Source organism: Lampetra planeri, chromosome 30, assembly GCF_965212315.1.
Source record: "Lampetra planeri chromosome 30, kcLamPlan1.2.h2, whole genome shotgun sequence".
Taxonomy (NCBI): domain Eukaryota; kingdom Metazoa; phylum Chordata; class Hyperoartia; order Petromyzontiformes; family Petromyzontidae; genus Lampetra; species Lampetra planeri.
The window spans coordinates 212,871-232,482 of NC_136136.1; the positions used below are offsets into that span (position 1 = coordinate 212,871).

At 50.0% G+C, this 19,612-nt stretch overlaps 1 protein-coding gene across 2 annotated transcripts in view; it reads left to right on the forward strand.

The window, feature by feature from the left end:
- The first annotated feature begins 13,151 nt into the window (after positions 1–13,151).
- LOC144728752 (regulator of G-protein signaling 7-like) overlaps positions 13,152–19,612 on the forward strand; it is a 97,567-nt gene continuing 91,106 nt past the window's right edge. The window contains exons 1-2 of one of the 2 annotated variants that reach the window (XM_078608370.1): positions 13,152–13,856; positions 14,709–14,929. In XM_078608370.1, the coding sequence (XP_078464496.1) occupies positions 14,804–14,929 (126 nt within the window). In that variant the 5' untranslated portion in view covers positions 13,152–13,856; positions 14,709–14,803. Of the gene's footprint in view, positions 14,930–19,612 lie in introns of both variants that reach the window. The other variant, XM_078608369.1, reaches the window with a different exon arrangement.

Sequence of the window (19,612 nt, forward strand, 5' to 3'; positions counted from 1 at the left end):
ACCATCACGCAGCTGGGGGCTGCGGGACCGCCACGGGGCAACGGCAGCCGACGATCACAGCGCCTTCCCGCCATTTCCACGGAGCAACATTTTGAAACTCCCGCCATCGCCGCAGCTGCTGTTGAGGGCGTGGCCGCTCTAAGCATCGCGTCCAACGGCGGGAGTACAGTACCTGCCGCGTCACCACCAACGGGCGGAACGTCACCACGGGTGCGACCGGCGATGCCATCGCTGGTTCGTGCCGACGCTGACTTGAGTGAGGCGGACGAGGGAGTGCGTTCTTCCTCTGCAGCCGCTGCCTTACATCAGCGGCTACCTCCACTCAAGGAATTTGTGGGCGAGGATGGCGACTGGGGCGGCTTCCAGCGGCGCTTCCTCGCTCACCAGGAGATGGCACAGTGGACAGACGCCGAGGCTCTCCGCGCGCTGCCAGCACTTCTCGACAGCGACGCCCTCGCCACTCTAACATCGGCTTCAAAGGAGAGGCGCTCCACGCTGCGGAAGGCGATGCAGGTGCTGTCGGCGGTATATGGTCCACCATCGGACTGTCGCCAACTCTTTTACGATCGCCAGCGGGGGACGAAGGAGTCGCCCCTGGCGTACCGCACAAGCCTCCTGGCACTGGCGAAGGAGGCCTTTCCACGAATGGATGACGAGGGTGTCGACGCCATGGTGACAGAGAAGATACTTTTGCTGGCGGACGACTTAGACATCGTCATTGTCGCACAGGACGATGCAGAGATGTGCTCCCTCCAAGCGGCCCGTCTTCTCCACGCAAACCTGTCCTCTCAACGACGGAAGGCCAGCAAGGCGGCGAGCGGGCGTGCCGTCGCTGCAGCCACCCTCCCGGCGGAAGAGGTTTGCGCCATCGACCATCAACGGCAGCATGGAGCGGGAGTACGGGAGGACCGGGCCGGTTCAAGCCGTCTACAACATCCATCGTCGTCACCAGCGCTTCCACGCTGTTACAACTGCGGCATCCGGGGCCACGTCGCCTCGGGGTGCCGCTCTCCTGGGCAGCGCAGGACGACACCTCAACGGGACGCCGGCCCTCGTCACAAGCTCCACCATCATAATCCGGCGAGTCGCGGCACCCCTCATGCTTGGCCCACGCACACGCCCGTCACACACTCAAACACCGCAGCGAAGGGGGGGCCAATATCGCGTACCATGGCACCAACACGCACCGCTCTGGGTACTCAGATTGAACCCAGCCAGTGGTCCGTGTTGGCCCATCGGGTTGTAGCCGCGTCGTCAGGGTCGTCGGCCGTTGTGGGCCACATCGATGGGGTCGAGGTGCGCATCCTGGTCGATACAGGAGCATCGGCGACCATTATTTCGGAGTTGATTTATAACATTCTCCCTGCCCAAAGCCGTCCTTTGATGCCTGTTAACGTGCCATTCTTTGCTGCTAACGGGGGTTCACTTGGCATCATCGGACAAATTCGTGCCCAAATTTGTGTCGGGGATATTAAATTGTCTGGGCCGATTTTTGTTTCCTCCTCGCTGGCGGTTCCGTGCCTGCTGGGGACGGACTTCCTGGCCAAAATGCCGATTAGGATATTAATCGACCAGGGATGCATTGAGCTCCCATCGGGCCGACGCATGGCGTTTCTGCCATCCCCCGCTACGAGCCGGACGGCGTTCGCGACGGTGCCGGCGTTCGTAGATAGAACGGTGCGCGTTCCTCCGGGGGCGCAAATGTTGATTCCTTTGAAACTTCGGCGGCCCTTCGCTAAGGGCATTGGGGCTCAAGGGGTTCTGTTGGGACCGTCTAGGGCCGGGGTCAGTGGACCTGATTTACTCCCGGCCCAGACCATAGTGAGAGGGGAAGGAGAACCCTTCATCGCGGTCCTCAATGTGGGCTCGCAGACGGTGGTGGTCCCACAGGGGACCGTGCTTGCTCACGCAACGCCGGTGCCCTGTGAGGAACCCGTCGCGAGTCATGTCGGCGCTGTCCCTGCACCGCGACCACATTCGGACAGCGATGAAGGGTGGCTCGAGGCGCTTTGTGCGGGATCGACGGACCTGTCAAATTTTCCGACGTTTTCAGTCGGGATAAATACGATTTGGGCTGCACTAATCTGCTGCGTCACCATATTGATACGGGTGACAGCGCGCCAATACGCCAGAATCCTTTTCGGTTGAGTCCCGCCGAAAAGGACCATGTCAAATCGGCTGTTGATGACATGCTAGCCGCCGACATCATTTCTCCCTCCAACAGCCCTTGGGGAGCGCCGATCGTCCTGGTTAAGAAGCAGGACGGTTCGTTGCGGTTTTGCGTTGACTTTCGGCGCCTTAACAAAATTACGGTTGCCGACGCATACCCGCTCCCACGGATGGACGAATCGCTTGACGCCTTGGCGGGAGCGCGATTCTTCTCCACATTGGACTTACTTTCGGGATTCTGGCAGCTTCCTCTGGACGATGATTCAAAGCCTAAAACTGCTTTCCGTACTCCGCACGGCCTGTTTCAATTCAACCGGTTGCCGATGGGCTTACACTCAGCGCCGGCAACTTTCCAGCGGTTGATGGAATTGGTTTTGGCTGGATTGCAATGGGAGTCGTGCCTGATTTATTTGGATGACGTTATTGTCTTTGGCAAAACTTTTGATGAACATCTCCAGAGGTTGCGGGCGGTTTTCCTAAAGATGCGGGCTGCTAATTTGAAATGTAAGCCCCAAAAATGCCATTTGTTACGCGAGTCGGTGCGTTATTTGGGGCACATCGTGGGACGCTCAGGTATTTCTACCGATCCCGCCAAAACGCAGTGTGTAAGCTCCTGGCCGACTCCCACCTCAGTGGGAGAGGTTAGGAGTTTTATTGGGTTTGCGTCGTATTATAGACGCTTCGTCGCTAATTTTGCGACTATAGCAAAACCCCTACACGCTTTAACATCAAAAGGGGTTCGGTTCTGCTGGGGTCAGGAGGAGGAAGCTGCTTTTTGCTCCCTTCGGGACGCTTTGGTAAACGCTCCTCCCCTGATTTACCCTGATTTTTCAAAACCATTCTTGCTCGACACCGATGCGAGCAACACGGGTATTGGGGGCGTGCTCTCCCAGGTGGTTGACGGCGTGGAACGTGTGGTTGCGTACGGCAGTCGGGTGTTGTCTCCAGCGGAGCAACGATATTGTGTCACCCGTAGGGAACTGTTGGCAATTGTCCATTTCATCCAACAGTATCGCCCATATCTGTACGGTCGGCATTTCACCGTCCGCACAGATCATGCGGCACTGCAGTACGCCCTGAGGGTTCAACAGCCATCGGGACAATTGTCCCGATGGTTGGAGGTCCTCCAGGATTACGATTTCCAAACCACATACCGTAAGGGCGTTCGCCACACCAACGCGGACGCTCTGTCGCGCTTGCCAACCACCTCCGAGTGTGCATGCCTCCTGGGGTCTGGACGTTGCAGACCTCCAGGGGACACATCGGTTCCTGTCTTGGCGGCCGCCAACGACGACGATACAGTAGTTACTAATTCGATCGAACAACAGGGCAAAGATTCCCTGTTGGGGTTGCCCGTCATTGACTGGGGGCGCCTCCAGATGGAGGATGTGTCCCTCCTCGGGTGGCGACGTCGCGTTGGCGGTGCGGCGGGGGGAAAAAGAGGTGGTTCCGACGCATGGGAAATGTGCCAAGGCCTGCTGATGCATTGGGACGGGAAGTCGCGTCGACATCGGCTGGTGGTCCCTACTGGGTTGCGGGGCAGGGTGGTATGGGCCGCTCATGAGCGCCTCCTACACCTGGGGACCCAAAAGACTCTCGCCTTGCTGCAACTTGATTTTTATTGGCCTGGCATGACGAGGGATGTTGGGGATTTGTTGGGATCATGCCCTCGATGTGCACAACGCAAACCGCCGGCACGGGAGTCTAACCCGCCCTTGCAATCGATCAAAGTGTCCAGGATAAACGAGCTGGTCGCTCTGGACATTTTGGGACCATTCCCCGCCACCCCCAGGGGGAATAGATATTTGTTGACTGGTGTCGAGTATTTTACACGCTGGCCTATGGCCTGGCCTCTGGCCAACCAGTCGGCAGCAGCCATCGTGGAGGCCTTTGTTCAGGGTTATGTCCTGGACAAAGGTGCTCCGGAGAGGCTGCTGACCGACCAGGGCAGAAATTTTTCCGGTAAACTACTCAGACAAGTCTGTGATCTCCTGGGCACAAAGAAAATTCGGACCTCCCCATATCACCCACAAACTGACGGGATGGTCGAACGGTTGCATCGCACCATCACGTCCATGTTATCACAACAAGTTTCGGACTCGCAAACGGATTGGGACCTACAAATTCAGGGGGTCTTGGCGGCGTACCGGATGGCACCCCATGCAGCTACGGGGTTTTCTCCCTTTTACCTCATGTACGGCCGAGAACCAGACCCGCCTGTTCGTGCCCAGTTGCAGATCCCCGTGCCGCAGGGAAAAACTAATCTGGCTGACCACGTTAAATTTAATCTGGACAAATTGACAGAGGCACGGGATGCTGCAATGCAAAACTCTGACCTCCGTCAGAAGGCGAATGAGCGCCTCAGATTGAGTCGAGCGCACATGCTGCAGTGGAAGCCGGGGGACAAGGCATGGCTGCACTGCCCCCAGGTGCCACTGGCAACCTCCTCTAAACTGGTGCGGCCGTGGCGGGGCCCTGTGGAAGTGGTGGAGGTGTTACGACCGCAGTGCGTGCGCATCAAGTGGGGGAAGCGGCGATGGTTCGTGCACCCCTCTAGGTTAAAACCCTTCTCTGCGGTACACAATCACACTTCACACGCGCGTGGCCAAGCATGTGGGGGGTCGGCCGACTCGCTGGGTCCGTCTCCGTCGCTCTCACCTAATGCCTTGCCGGCTGTGCCACCTTCAGGTGCATCAGGAGTGACGGGCTCACGCCCAATCACCCCTCCTGCGGATACCGAGGGTCACGCGGAGTCGGATGAATGCTCACCCCAAGACGGACAATTGCCACCTGATGGTCCGCCACACGCGGTTACCCCGTGTGAGGGGCCCGCTGCAAGGACGCGCGCTAAAATGCGCAAACTGTTGTGAGGCCGGAAAATGTGTACATAGCTGTTGTGTTCATTGGATGTTGTGTGGGTGGTGTGTTCCCCACTCCTCGGATGTACATATGTTGGCTTCACCGTGTGTTGTGTGTGCGTGGTGGGTTCCCTGCTGATTGTATATAGGCTGTTTTTTTACGGAATTCGTATTTATTCGGGGGGGGTGCGACGGGTTGTTTTCTCATCTTGCTGTTGCGTTCTTGTTCTGGTTCCTGTTATTGTTCAAAAATAGTGAGGCACACGCGCGGTCAGGGGGTGAAGGCACCTTTATTGTCAAATTTTTGTATGTTGGCAGCCGGGACGGCTGCATGCTATGCGGGGGGGAGTGATGTAGGGGTGTTAGAGAGAGAGCCCGTTATGCATGGCAGCCTATGGTAAACAAACACAGTAGGCGGGGCTACATGTGTGCACGAGCAGGTGCCCTCTGCGACGTCCGCGCCAGACACCCTGGGGGGTCGATTTGGTCATTATGATCCCCCGGGGCCCCACCCCTCAGGGAGGGGTTGGGTATAAAAGGGGAATGTATCGAAGGGCTCGGGAGTGTGGTGTTAGCTAAGAAGAGAGACGGAAGACGTCCTAGATAGAGCCCTGGTCTCCCCCTGGCACGCCGTCCTTATCAGGACCGCGCAGGCTCGAGCCAGTGGCGTGGTACCAGAGCCAGAGCCAGTGCTGGTCTGGACTCTGGGTACCGGGCCCGACTGACCAGTGTCGGGCCAAGATAGCCTCCCCTAGCCCATTAGAGGAGGACTCAGAGGCAGGCTAGGGTTAGCCTAGAGGTGTGTCCTCAGATAGACGGGTGAGGGGGCCGATACCCCCTCAGTGTGTATGTCACAACGTGTGGTGTTAAATAAACAAGTGTGCCTCCAACTCCGGTGTGAACGAGTCATAAGCGTTACTACAGAGAAAACGTGTGCATAAGTGTCATTCTCTCACATAAAGACGTGGTTGCTAAAGCATAGTTTGTGGGGAATAACAGGCATTTTGTATATAACAATTTAAAAGTTGCACTAAGTATTTGTACCTGATGATGGTTGCTTGTATTGCAATCGAAACGTCGTATTCTATTATTATTTAATTTCTTTCTACGTGACTTTACCGAAAGAAACAGAGACTAATTCGAATCTCGTTTTAGCACTAAGTACTCAGGGAGAAAGATCGTGTCACTTAGGGTAACTGTAATCAAACATTGGTTAATCCCTGCCATAAAATAGTTCATAACAGGAATAGTAATGAGTAAACAGTCATGGTAATACAAGTTTGAAGTGAGCTGTAAATCTTTGTGTCACCTTGTGCAGTGTCCACATGAAAGAGAATTCCCCTCTCACCCCCACGGAACGCGTGTGACTTGGTAGGGGGGCCCTCCCCACACCGTGTGACTTGGTAGGGGTGAGCATGCACAGACGCGTGCTTTGGCGCGTGCTCGGAGGCACGACGTAATAAATAAATAACCAAAATCAGCACTATATTGCTCATTAAAGTAGTTCAAAGGACGCGAAATCGGATAGCGCTGGCTCACCACGGGGCTTATGGCGTGCTACCTGGGTACTTGTTTTAAATCGTTAACCCCACGGTTCGCGAGCCAAATCCCTCGCAAGTGTTGGCCACACACAGACATGCCTTTTATTGGTCAAACAAAAGATATGCTAAGGGCCATGTCACTGCAGTTCTTTCTCATTGCTTTAATTTCTTCTCCAGGCTTAGACACAACTGCCAGTTATCCCTGAAGGTTATTCTGGTGAGAAGTATCTGCAGCCAAAGCCTCCCGTGAGTCAGAAAAACGATAGATGGTGACGACACCCCGAGCGAATTCATAAATTAGACATACTGCATTAATTTAAGGAGCTCAAATGTATTGGCCTCAAAGGAAGCATTGTGTCAGATGCCCTTAGCAGGGTGATTTATGAGTGTTGAAAGTTTCGGTCTGAGTTCTGCAGTTGAGATTACAGAAACTAGCACGCATCTTGAAGGAGGGAGGACCCTTCTAATTTAAATGGCAGTATATATAAAGCTTATTTCATCACTCCATCTTCTGGGTGGTCTTCCTCCCAAGCATATTTCCTTCTTTGGCTGCCATTCCATCACCAGCTTCATCTCATGGCCACCATCCTTTCTCGCTATGTGTCCTGCACAGTGAATAACATGTCAATAATTTGCATTTGTTCTCAAATCCACGTGTTCTTCTTTCTATCTCTCAGTGTACATTCAAGAATGCACCTCTCCATACTCTTTTTTTATCTTTTGTTCAATTTGCTTGGTCACGGTCCATGTTTTCAATACCCACGGCATAGCAGGTCACATGCACTTATTGAAAATGTTCTTGTTGAGGCACATTGGTGCATTGCTTTTCACGATCAAATGCAATTTTCCAAAAGTGCTTCATTCTGCCCTTATTTACCTCTTCATGTAATCACGTTCATGCAGTCAATATTTGCCCTAGGTATACACATGCGGCTGTTTTTCAGGTTGTGTCCAGACAACATATACTTCCTTTTATTCGGCTTGCTTGTTTAACACGACTTTTGTTTCCATCATATTTTAGCTCCACTTTGCAGCCTTTGTTCGGTTATTCCCTAATTTCCTGTCAGTCACTTCTATTGGTGGTGGTAATAACGATGTCGTCAACAAATCTCAGATGGTCACTTCTTTTTCCATTCATGTCTATTTCTCTATTTGATTAATTTATATACGTGATCTTTGTGTAGAGTTGCCATGATTACAAACGTTTTGATAATTATGTATATTTTATGAAGCTCTTGTTTCGTGAGAGTTTGGAAGACTTAACCAGTTTCCACTACATCATATGCGTTTTCATAGGCGTAATGATATTTGATAATCATTTGTCTGTATGCATGTGGTCCACCATAGAAACATCTTTTATAAATTGTTCATTATTCAATTCACTATGATATTTGTGACCAATTTGCTACATGTTCAATTTTACAGACTCATTACCCTTCTCATCTGTAATAATCACAATGACAGGTTCTATAGTGGTGCCGTAACGTGGCAAGCCGTTACAAGAGCGCTGATAAGACGGTAAAACTGCACCTCTGAAATGTCTTGCTCATGCCACTGCCGGATGGAGTACCCGCACTTTACATGGCCTAATCTTCCACGCTATCAGAGATCTTGGAATAGGTGAGAGTACCCACACTTTACCCCACCACGCGCGACCTGCCGGTCAACTCTAGTGTGCTTAATTATACTTCTGGGCGGACAAAGGTGACGGGGCGGGGGGGGGGGTCCGGGGCAGGTTAAGAAACCTGGATATTTGTTTCAACTGCCAGGAGGTCGAATTGAACCGGCAACCTCTAGATTACAAGTATGGTGTACTCACCCTTACAACCATGGTAGCATCTCATATATAGTATTACTGCATATAGGTCCAATTGCATAATGCTGCAGAGTGAAGTTCTAGTCAATGGCAGACACCTCCTGCAGACAACTGAGACAATTGTACAGCCACAGTGGACAAATTATACGTAGTGACGTTAAGGGTGTCACTACGGCGCCAGGCACTGTCATCAGAGTGCGACTGGGCGCCTGGAACCTCTCTCTGGGGCCAGAGTGAGTGCGACATGCGAGCAGGCCCGAGGGGGCATAGTCCTGGTGACGACCTCAGAGAGGTCAAGTCAGGACATGGTAGTCTGGGTGAACCCGAGAGGACACGTGACCAGGACAGGGTAGTGAGGGGGGGGGGGGCTCCGAGGGGACTTGAGGGAAACGTGATCCTCGGTCGAGATCTTTCGGGATAGGTCTCGAAGGGGGCGTGGCCGAAGGCGGAGTGAGGCCTCGCTCAGGAGCATAAAGAGGCAGTCCCAAGAGCGTTCTTGGCTGTCTCCTGGAATCATCCCGTCATGCTACGTCTCGTCGGTCTGCGGTCTTCAGTCTTTGCGCTCGGCATCGTGGGTCAGGCAACGTGTTAGCTGACTGACCCGGTTATGTAGTTACCCCGTTGGGGTCTAGTTAACGTTTATGTACCCCTGTTGGGGCCGTGTAATAAAAGTGTTGCCTCCAAGTCGAGGTGTGTGCCTCCGTGTTCAACACTCCACGTGTACAAAATCCATAGCCGTATGTTTGGTATCCTAATTCTTATATTTTATATACAAAACACCTTGGTTTTGCATGGTCTCAAAACACACCACGTGATCTCTAGGCAAAGTACAGAATGGACAGCATTAAAGTATGAAAAACCACCATTATATTTACAAGCAAATACAATTAAAGATACTTCCGAAAAAGGGAACGTTATAAAAAACTAAAACCTTTAGTGTATATGCATTGCCAATGAAGAGGACCCCTTATATAATTTAACTTTGTTAAAAATTCCGTGCAGTGATAACTTTTCCTTCATAGGCAGTACAGTAGTTATATTTTCACGCTGTTATATTTATACATGCATTTATCCTGGATTAATTTCTAAGAAATATATCTCAAGGATCTCTTAGCCCTAATTAAAATAAATAGAGGAAATAATAAATTAATGAGTAAATATGAATTATATATTTAAAACACTTTTTTAAAACGCAAGAGCCCTGACGTTTAAACGTATAGTGGTGCAAATTTAGTACTGGTGTAGTGGTGATACGCGCTGGGGTAGGGATCGTGTACCAGCGCGTAGTGATTGGCTGTGTGTGTTGGTGACGCGCGCTGACGGTGAAGGATCAGGGGTCAGCGCGGGGTCGGGGGTTATGAGGCAGTGATTGGTTGGGTATCAGTGACGCGCGCTGACAGCGATGGGATCCTGGGGCAAGCGCGCGGGGATTGGTCAACTAAGGGGGATGCTCACGTCGAGGTCCGCATACGCTCCGTCTCCCGTGAGCGGGGCCTATATAAGGTGGTGCGCACAGGCGCACGGGGAGCGAGTGACCAGCGAAGACAGAAGACGGAGGAGGAAGAGATAGGGCCCTGCGGCACCTAGTCCCGCTGTCCTTGTGGGCGCCGGGGCTCTGTGTGACCCAGAGGCGGAACCCTGGGACCCGGGGCCGAGCGTCCGTGAGAGGGCCGGCCCTTGGGACTCAGAGGTTGTGGCCCACGCCCAAGCTGGGGTGGGCCTGTAGGCTCCACGGACGTTACGGGGCGGAGTGCAGTGTGAGCATGCAGTGTGAGCCATAGTAACTACACGTGTCAAGTGAAGTGTGTGTAGTCAGAGGCATAGTAACTACACGTGTCAAGTGAAGTGTGTGTAGTCAGAGGAATAGTGACCACACGTGTCAAGTGAAGTGTGTGTAGTCAGAGGAATAGTGACCACACGTTGTATCGTGACAAGTCAAGGTTTAATAAAAAGTGTGCTACCCGTCAAGCGGTTTCCTGCCGTCATTCCAATACTTCACTGGTAATACTGAGCAAATAAAACAAAAATCCACATTTTTTGATAGGGCCAGTCCATCCGTAGGACAATAGAGGTTTTTTGGGTTAAATCGCTTATATTTAAGTAATTTCAATGTTCTATTTTCGATGTCTATTAGATGAATGCCACTATCTTTTCGGTTGTCATAAGCACGTGACATTTTCACCAATGGTGCAGGGCCATCAACAGTGATGAGGGACATTGTTTAGGGGCCATCCATTTAGTAGGTACGCAAACATCTGTCAAAACTTGACCCCTCCCCCCCTCCCTGTACGCACGCGTACTTTTTACACACACCCCCCCTCACCTGCGTATTTACGCTTGACGCACCCCCCCCCCCCCTACAAATCCTGTAGAACGGCCGATATTTAATCGACGCGGAAACGATTACTAATATTAACGTGTTTCAGCAAACAGATAGTCCACCGCAAGCGTACACATTTGGATTAACCGCCCCCTCCATGTGTACATACTAAATGGATGGCCCCTTATTTGGGCACATTTTCTCTGCCTCGGTTTGATATGCAATTGGAGCAAGCACAAAACAAAGAGCCCCTGTGTAGACTACGTAGACTGTTGGGGCACGTGGTGTTAGCGAGTACTCTACCTATCAAGGCCTTAACCGGGCATATACAAGTGTAGTGGCGTAAAAGGGGTCACATTGTCATTAGCGGCAACTGCTCTCACGAGAGTGGAAATGCACGTCGGGAGGTCTCTCTCTGCCACCAGAATAGGGTTGACATGGAAGCGGGCCATAGGGGGCATAGTTCTGGTGAGGGTCGGAGAAAGAGCAAGTGAGGACGTGATACTTTGTGTAAACCCGAGAGGGCACGTGACCGGGACATGGTAGCGAGGGGGCCCGAAAGGGGGCTCGGGGGACACGTGATGAGGGCCGAGAAGCTTCTGGAGAGAGCGGGGCAAGGCCACGCTGAGTGGCATAAAGCCAGGGTCCTGAGAGCGACCGAGGCTCTCTGGGGGAGGTCGGCGCGTCCTGCGGTCTTCGGCCCTTGCTCTTCGGTCTTCACTCTGGGTCGTCGGTTGCATACGAGACGGGATGATCGCCAGTACGTTACCGACAGACCTTGTTATGTAGCTGCCCTGTTGGGATCTAGTTGAGTCATAACCCTGTTGGAAAGCCACCTATACTGATGCCTACCTAAAACCTGACACCCACCACCCCAACCGTTGGGAAAGAACCATCTGAGGACCCAATCAAAACCATCACCTTGCCATACATAGCAGGAGTCACAATTTTTTTTCCAAAATCATGAGCAAACACAAGATCCAGGTTCGATTTAACACAGTAAATAAAATTCGTGATCTGATCCCATCTGTGCAGGATGTGATCCCTGACATGCGATACCCCGGTGTCTACAAACTAAGCTGTGTCTGCGGCAGTAGTTACATTGGAGAAACTAAGTGGCATGTCTCGGACCGTGTTCGTGAACATAAGGCAGATCTGAAACACGGTAGGACCAATACCTCGGCCGTGGCTGATCATTGTTGTAATGCGGTGGGCTCACGCGAAATTGATTTATCTAAGACGAAGGTACTTTGCAAGCCCACTGGCTATCATCAAAGATTCGTTCATGACACAGACACAATTTCAACCAAGAAGATGGGTACAAACTGAGGAATCATTGGAAGGACGTTATCAACCAGTTTAAGTCATAATTGGCTATGATGTTCCCATCCTACTACCTTCCGATGTTAGTTGCGCTTACGCCCATTTCAAACTTGCACTTTCACAGGGTTCACACCAACAGTCACTTCGAGCACCGACCGCTGGGTTGCGGCTCGGCGATCTCCCATTAACATGCTAATTTATCTTTAACATGCTAATCTCCCATTAACATGCTAATCTCTCTTTAACATGCTCATCTTCACCTGGCAGCCTTTTGATTGGAGGAAAACCAACCACCGTCGGATTGGCTGCCCACCACTGACATTATCATTGGCTGCTGACATTTGGGCAACGCCCATTTCAAAACCTTATAGACAGTTTGCTTTGGAAGCTAACCCCCCTTTTCCTGAAGACGACTGCTTGTGTTTCGATCGAAACGTCGTCGTTTTTTGTTATTTTTTGTTATTTTTTTTACCTATCTACACGACTTTACCAAAAGACCCAAGAATATAACACTACACAAGTACATACACTGCACATAAAGCACTGGGCGAACACAATGTGCACCCACATGCAGGGAGGACACACACAAAGACAAACAAATCTCTATATATCCGCACATAATGTTGGGGAAAGTACTATTTCGATAATTTACGAAGGCCAGCACTATACATGAGGGGTGGGTGGCCAGCACCACGCCCGACCGCCTTTGTCTCCCTAATGGCGATGTTTACACTCCACACCAAGTACTCAATTGAGGCTGAGTCGACCTATGGGGGGGCTCAGGACCGGTTCAGATAATCGTCACTCATGTTGGCCGTGAGAACAAAGACAAAGATCCCCTGTATAGCCTTAACAGACTGTTGGGGCAAGTGCTGTGAGCGAGCACCACGCATTGAGAACATGCACACACACGCAGGCATGTGCGCACAACCCGAGTGTGTGCCCATCCCTGAGCCTGTGTGCGTCACAGTTCCAACCGGCAGGGGGGAGGGAAGGATGGGGGTGAAGGGAGGGATGGGGCCCACGTCATTCCTGACTCTCTCTCTGGTCGCCCCAGCACCGCACGCACACACACACAGAGAGAGCGCACACTGCGTGCAAGCAGCTCATCAGCACTCCACTTAGCAGCAGCAGCATTCTAAACCAGCACAGCACATAGAGTCTGCGTGTCAAGGGCACCATACTGAGCATAGCCTGCTATTACGCGTGTCTGTGGTTACAGCAGCTGCAACATAGCTGAAGTTATAGAATTGCAAGATTTTTGTATGAATAGCATATCCGTCGTGTTTGTATTGGAGTTTCCACAGCATACTGTATCTAGGTGTATATCTCAGGAGCGTAGCATACTTTAATCTGTGCAGTGTACACACAAGTAGCAGCATAGCCCATTCACATGCAAAGAGTAATTCAGCAGGATAACGTAATGAGTGTGGTCGGAATAGTGATATACATGCATGTCTTGTAACGGCGTAGGCTAGAGCATATTAAACAGAACCACCATTGTCTATAGATTTTGTATATTCAAGATATGAGGCTCAATATACCCGTGACTTGTTGACAGTTTTATTCCGCTGTATACATCTGGACCAGCATTTTGTAGAGGTCAATCTCTCAGGAACAAGTGTAGCGTATGTGTGTGTATAACGCATTACATGTCTGCATCAGTGCAGCCTAATCCTCTGTGTATGTTCGCTACGAAGGCAGGGATAGCCGACTGCCTGCTGCTGCTGCTGGTGGTGGATAGTGGCTACATAGCAGCTTGAAGCAAATGAGCCTCAAGACCAAGCGGGGAGGAGGAGGAGGAGGAACATCCATGCGCTCATCTTCATGTAATAAGTTTGTGTCATTTATTATCTCACGATTTGTCTCGTAGTACTTCGTTGTATTTATTGAGTGTGCGTTTCGTTGATGTGTTATCCACTCGTAGATATATATTTTTTTCCATACATTAAAATACTGCAATGATTGAGTGGTGGTGGGATAATTGTACCTAAGCAACATAGTCATCGGGTGAATGCTATTGTACGGTAAATAGTGTGTACATAAATGCGCTGTTTAATTGTGTATATATGTACGTGTCACTTAATGTACACATTGCGTATATTACTTGCACGATATATAAATAGTCCGAACAGAATAGCATATGCACTGCATGAGGAGTAGTGTCATTATATATTGCACAGAGCGACGTGATTTGTGCATGTAAATGTCACTCCACGTGCAGTCTATGAAACACGACGATTGCGGCTCTGTCTGTCCACGGCACAAGCCCCATGTGCAGACCTGCCGCGTGTGCATGCCGCGTGTGCATGCCGTGTGTGCATGCCGTGTGTGTACAGGTCGTGTGTGTGCCACTATCCATACACTTACACTGCATAGCACTTGACTCTGCATGTGCCATATACATCACAATACATTCACATAAACGCAGTATCGTACCCTACTATTTATACTACTTTTGCGTTGTACGATTCAACCAATTGGTCAAGCGGTCACTGTGAATGTTCCTTATTAACGCCTTACCTCTCAGCCTAATCCGGGTCTATGGCCCCCTCCAGTGGCTAGGTATCAACGTTGTTGTTGTTATCTCAACGTCGTCGTCGTTGTTGTTACCTTGGCATTGCGTTCGCGATTGCCATAGATTTGTACATCTTGTGCCAACACCCCCGTTCGCAACCCAGTCGCCGGCATACACACGGTGGGTGCACAGGAGTGTGCGTAGCGGAGTGGCGGCAGCAGCAGCAGCAGCTCTAGACACAGACACAGAGGTGGAGCTATGGCAGAAGGGAGCAGTGGAGCAGCAGCAGCAGCAGCCGCTGGATACAACTCAAGCACAGAAGCCGCTGCCGCTGTCGCTGCTGCTGCGATTGACGATCCCCCGAACATGATCGTTTACCGCAAGGTGAGATACGTGCACCCGCATTGCATTTACATAGAACAAGGCTCGGTGTTGTTGTTGTTGTTGTGCTGCTTATAATATAGTGGCGGCTACGTCGCTCGCGATATATAATACCACTGTCGTGTTAATGTGTGCGCGTCTTAAGTCGAGAGTGAACGCCACGAACAACGTGAACATGTGACACCCCGTCGCCTATTGTGCGTGTGCTGCTGATGACATTGACATGCGGGACACATCGTTTATTATTTATTTAACATGTACAGTGTACATACGTACACGTGCATGCACTTATACACACTCGCACTGACACACACACTGCAATAGCTTACACGCGTGTGCATGGATGCACGCACTGACACACGCACATACAAAGACAAAGGTCCCCCAGTACAGCCGTAATGGACTTAGGGCAAGTGCTGTTTGCGAGCACCTGTGAAGGCCGGTACGGCACGCGAGAGGATGGGTGGTCAGCACCACGCCCGGCCGCCTTTGTCTCCCCAATGGCGATGTTTACACGCCTCAACAGGTACCCATTTGAGGCTGAGTCGACCTTGGAGAGGCCCAGAACGGTTCAGATAATGGTCACGTGTAGGTGGCCGTGAGCTGGAATGGAACTCGAATCGCAGGGTTCGGAGTGCAGCGCAGCGCGCGATGCGCTCCACCACGGCCCCCACTACGATGCGTCGTGACACCGTGAGACGATGCACGCAGTTCCATGCACATCGCTACAGCCACACACCACGGCGGAGGAGGCGATGCGCGGATGACAACACCGCTACCCATCAATGGGAGGAGCGGTGGCGCAGTGGCGAGCGCACTCTGCCGACACGGCAGCATGCGCCGTGACCACGCCGTGACCACGCTGTGACCACGCCGTGACCACGCTGTGACCACGCTGTGACCACGCCGTGACCACGCTGTGACCACGCCGTGACCACGCCGTGACCACGCTGTGACCACGCCGTGACCACGCTGTGACCACGCCGGTCAAGGGGACTTCAGCACCGACTCTGATGTCACTCGCCACTGATGTTTGCCGTTGCCCGAGAATCGAACCTGGGTTGCCGGGTTCATAGCGCAGTGTTAGCACCACGGCCAGCACCACCGCTACACTCGTACGGAAATACCGGTTTGTTTAATTCTCTCGGCTATATTGACTTACATAGCAAAGTTAAGCAGCAGCATTTCTTTAAGCACACAAACCCTCGGACGGGTTCTCTCTTCTGGTGATCATCAACAGCGCTCTGTGATACATTACTATTTTATTCTATATTGGGTTTGTTCGCGCCGACGGCCCATGGCAGGGCACTGACCAATGACATCTGGTACATCAGCAGTGTTTGCTTTGCATGCCTGACTGCTGATGAGACCTCGTGAAATTAAACTAGTCCAGGGTCTGTGTTTAAACAAATTCTGCTGGTGAGCACATGTGTTTGGAAGGCCAATAAACTAAGAGGCTAAATTGTGTTATTGTTTGGGATGTCACATGGACTTGAAGGTTATGGTTATGCAGTCGCTTAAGCAAATGTCGGACATATGAACCTTATGGCGGGACTCCGGGGTCCCGAAATAAACGGGAGTCAAAATCGTAATTAATGTATTTATTTTGACGACTCCGTCCCACCGCGCACATCAACGCCGTGACCCACCTGGCGCGGATCATTCTGTTGTCATGTCATGTCCAAGCACAGCGAGGACGAATGCGCAGAATATACAAAACTTTGATGAGCGCATCGTGTAGAGCTCGTCGAGAGGAATAGAATCCCGTATCGTTCGCCTTCAACAGACATAAAATTACGTCGCAACGCAGTTTATGCGAGAGCCGGGGGTTTATGGGACCCCGGTGTCCCGCCATAAGGTTCATATTATGGTGAATTGTATTTCCAAACGCATTTTAATGGTCAACTAATACACGAACAATTATTAATAATACTGTACTGGAGTGATACGTGATTTACACAGGTTTGTTTTTCAAAAGAATACAGTTCTAGAATTCACCTTTGGGTCAACCGGTTTTTAAGATTGATGATTTGCACGAATAACTGCAAAAAAACCCTGGATGGCAGATTTTAGCAAGATTCATACTCTTAGTACTCATAGCTGGTTAAACAATCGCCAAAGTGCATTCATATATATTGTGGGCAAGAACTAAGCGTACAAAATGGAGCCATTTGAAAATAAATAACTATTAAAGCTACAAAATGTCTTGAAGGCTCAACCAGGGCACGTGTTCAGCTGGCAGCCCCTCTCCTGTCAGTTCTTCCCACTTTTCAATCACCACGTCCACTCAGCCACTAGCCAAGCCGCTCGCAGCGAGTGGCTTGGCTCATGGTGATGCTGACCACACCCATCAGTCATCGGCCAATGGCTTCTCCACTGCCAACCATAAGTCAAGGATGCGGCTAAAAATCACAATATTTCACAAAAGCATTGGGACACCTGGAGCAGCTATTCTGAAAGCACTTTCCCGGCCTAACTCATACGTTCGGTAGTTTTAATTAATGCATGTTTGACTACCGAACAGCATTTTGATCTTAATGTTACCATTCTCAATATTAATAATCTCTCATGAACTGCATTCTATGGAGGGACTGGCTCCCACCATATGAATAAGGAATTTCCCTTCCTGGCTCATGGATAGGCATTTCCACTTTGAGCAGAGTAACACTTTGACCTTTTACACAAATACATTCTATATAAACTGCTACTGTGTACTGTACTGTGTAATCTATAAATAGGTCAATAGTTTATTTTAAGCGAGGATAATTACCTTATACGTTGCTATACTTTATGACGACAGTACAGAGATATGCTTTGACAGTAATTGGTGAAGCTGCTGCATTAGGAGTGGTGCATAAATTGTGCTATAAAGAAGGGCCATTGCCTAAAACGTCGCTGATTACTTTTACTTTGTAGCCAATGTTAGTGACAAATGTGTATAGTTTATATTTTACACAATATCAGTTTGACAGACTAGTCAATTTTGTGCGTCACTCTTTTGTTTGTACTGTACAATAGTCCTAAACGTGCATTCATAAAATTGCGTTTCATATCACCTGCTGGTTTTAATTAATTTACCAAAGAAACAGATTAATTCCATCTCAATAGTCAAGTAATACAATTTATAAAATTGGCAATTCAAGAAAATTGTGTAATAAGTATAATCAGATGCATTGTATTCGTATATTCTTGTGTTTTATTCAAAATCAGAATCATTATTTGTCCTGAAGGAATCCAATGCGCTATCGAGCTCTTTTTCATAAACTCACACAGAGCTGGCCTCTTGAACGACCTGTGCTGACTCTTGTGTGGCCGCCAATATACACTTGCACAGTGAGCTACATGACAAACATACCTGTAGAAAAAAGTACTGGTATTAGGATTCTTAACGGTATATATTGTAGCTTTGATTTCAGAATCCAGGCGCTGTATAGGACGCGTAAGTGTGAACGATAGATTGAGCCAAAACCACATTTTGGAAGTGTTTAACTTAAAAGCTAAAGATGCAGCCCGAAAGTTATTTGTTCACACCACTGCTGGCAAACGTTCCTCCCTGAGAGTGTTTGTTGGCTGATTGATCAATGCTGAGTATCATTTTCATAAATAAAGAGTTTTAGTCACATGTGGTATTTCCTTGGAAAATAATTGTTGTGTTAAAGTCTTATCACAAATGTTTGTATTCTGGACACTATCGTGTTTTCTGCATAGAAATTATAAGAGTAAACTGATATATTAACAGATGCCTTTCTGTGGGGTGCAACAGTGCCTTTAGCGTTCTGTACTATGAACCCGCCAACCTGAGTTTGATTCCCGGCCATGACGAGCATCGGTGGCGTGTGATAACTGAACGGGAGAGTGCACGCAGCAGCACAGTACACGGTATACGGGTTCACCGCAGTAAGCAGGTCGCGTGGTGGTGGGGTATTGTGTGGTTACTGCCATCTCTTGAAATACGTCTTTTCAGCGTGGTAAGGAAGGACAAATGCACTCTGGAGGGGCTCTCCAGAGCTCCGTGTATTGGAGGCCCTTCTGCCGTTCGTGTGACCCTACCCCTGAATTATCCCGGTGTTTCAAGGACACTATTTAAGCAAATGCTTCTACTGTAGTAAACATGGAATGATGGTCCTTTGGGAGGCATGATGATTGTCTCTGAAAACTACTGGGGCTGCGTTTATTAATTAGGGTACGATAATGTCTATATGTGACTCCCATTTCATCAACGCAGAGCGATATATTTAATTTGCAGGTAATTGTTGTCTGCTCCTTGTTTTATTTATCAGCCGCACAAGACCAAGTTGATTAAATCCAGGTGAGAATGAGTTCAGTGTTCTGGCTGCTGCCTCCAACGCGATGGCATAGGTATGGGCAATAAATAAAACACTAACCCTGTTTTCCAAAAAGGGTCTCTCTTCACACCTCTGCTTTCACTCGCCCCCGTGTGCCCCTGAGTGTACACAGCTGGCAGGTCTGCGTGTCCTTGCGGGTCGTGCTTTTAGGGGCGAATGTTGAGCCTTTTGTGTCTTGGGACAATCACCCCACATGAAATTGCAATTTTAAACAAACAGAATTTCCACCACCGCTGAGACCAAATACACGGGGGACGTGTTTGCCTGCCGGAAGATCAAAGATTCCCCTTCACACAAAAAGACCAAAAAAAATCTGAACAGCGATGACTTAACAGACGGC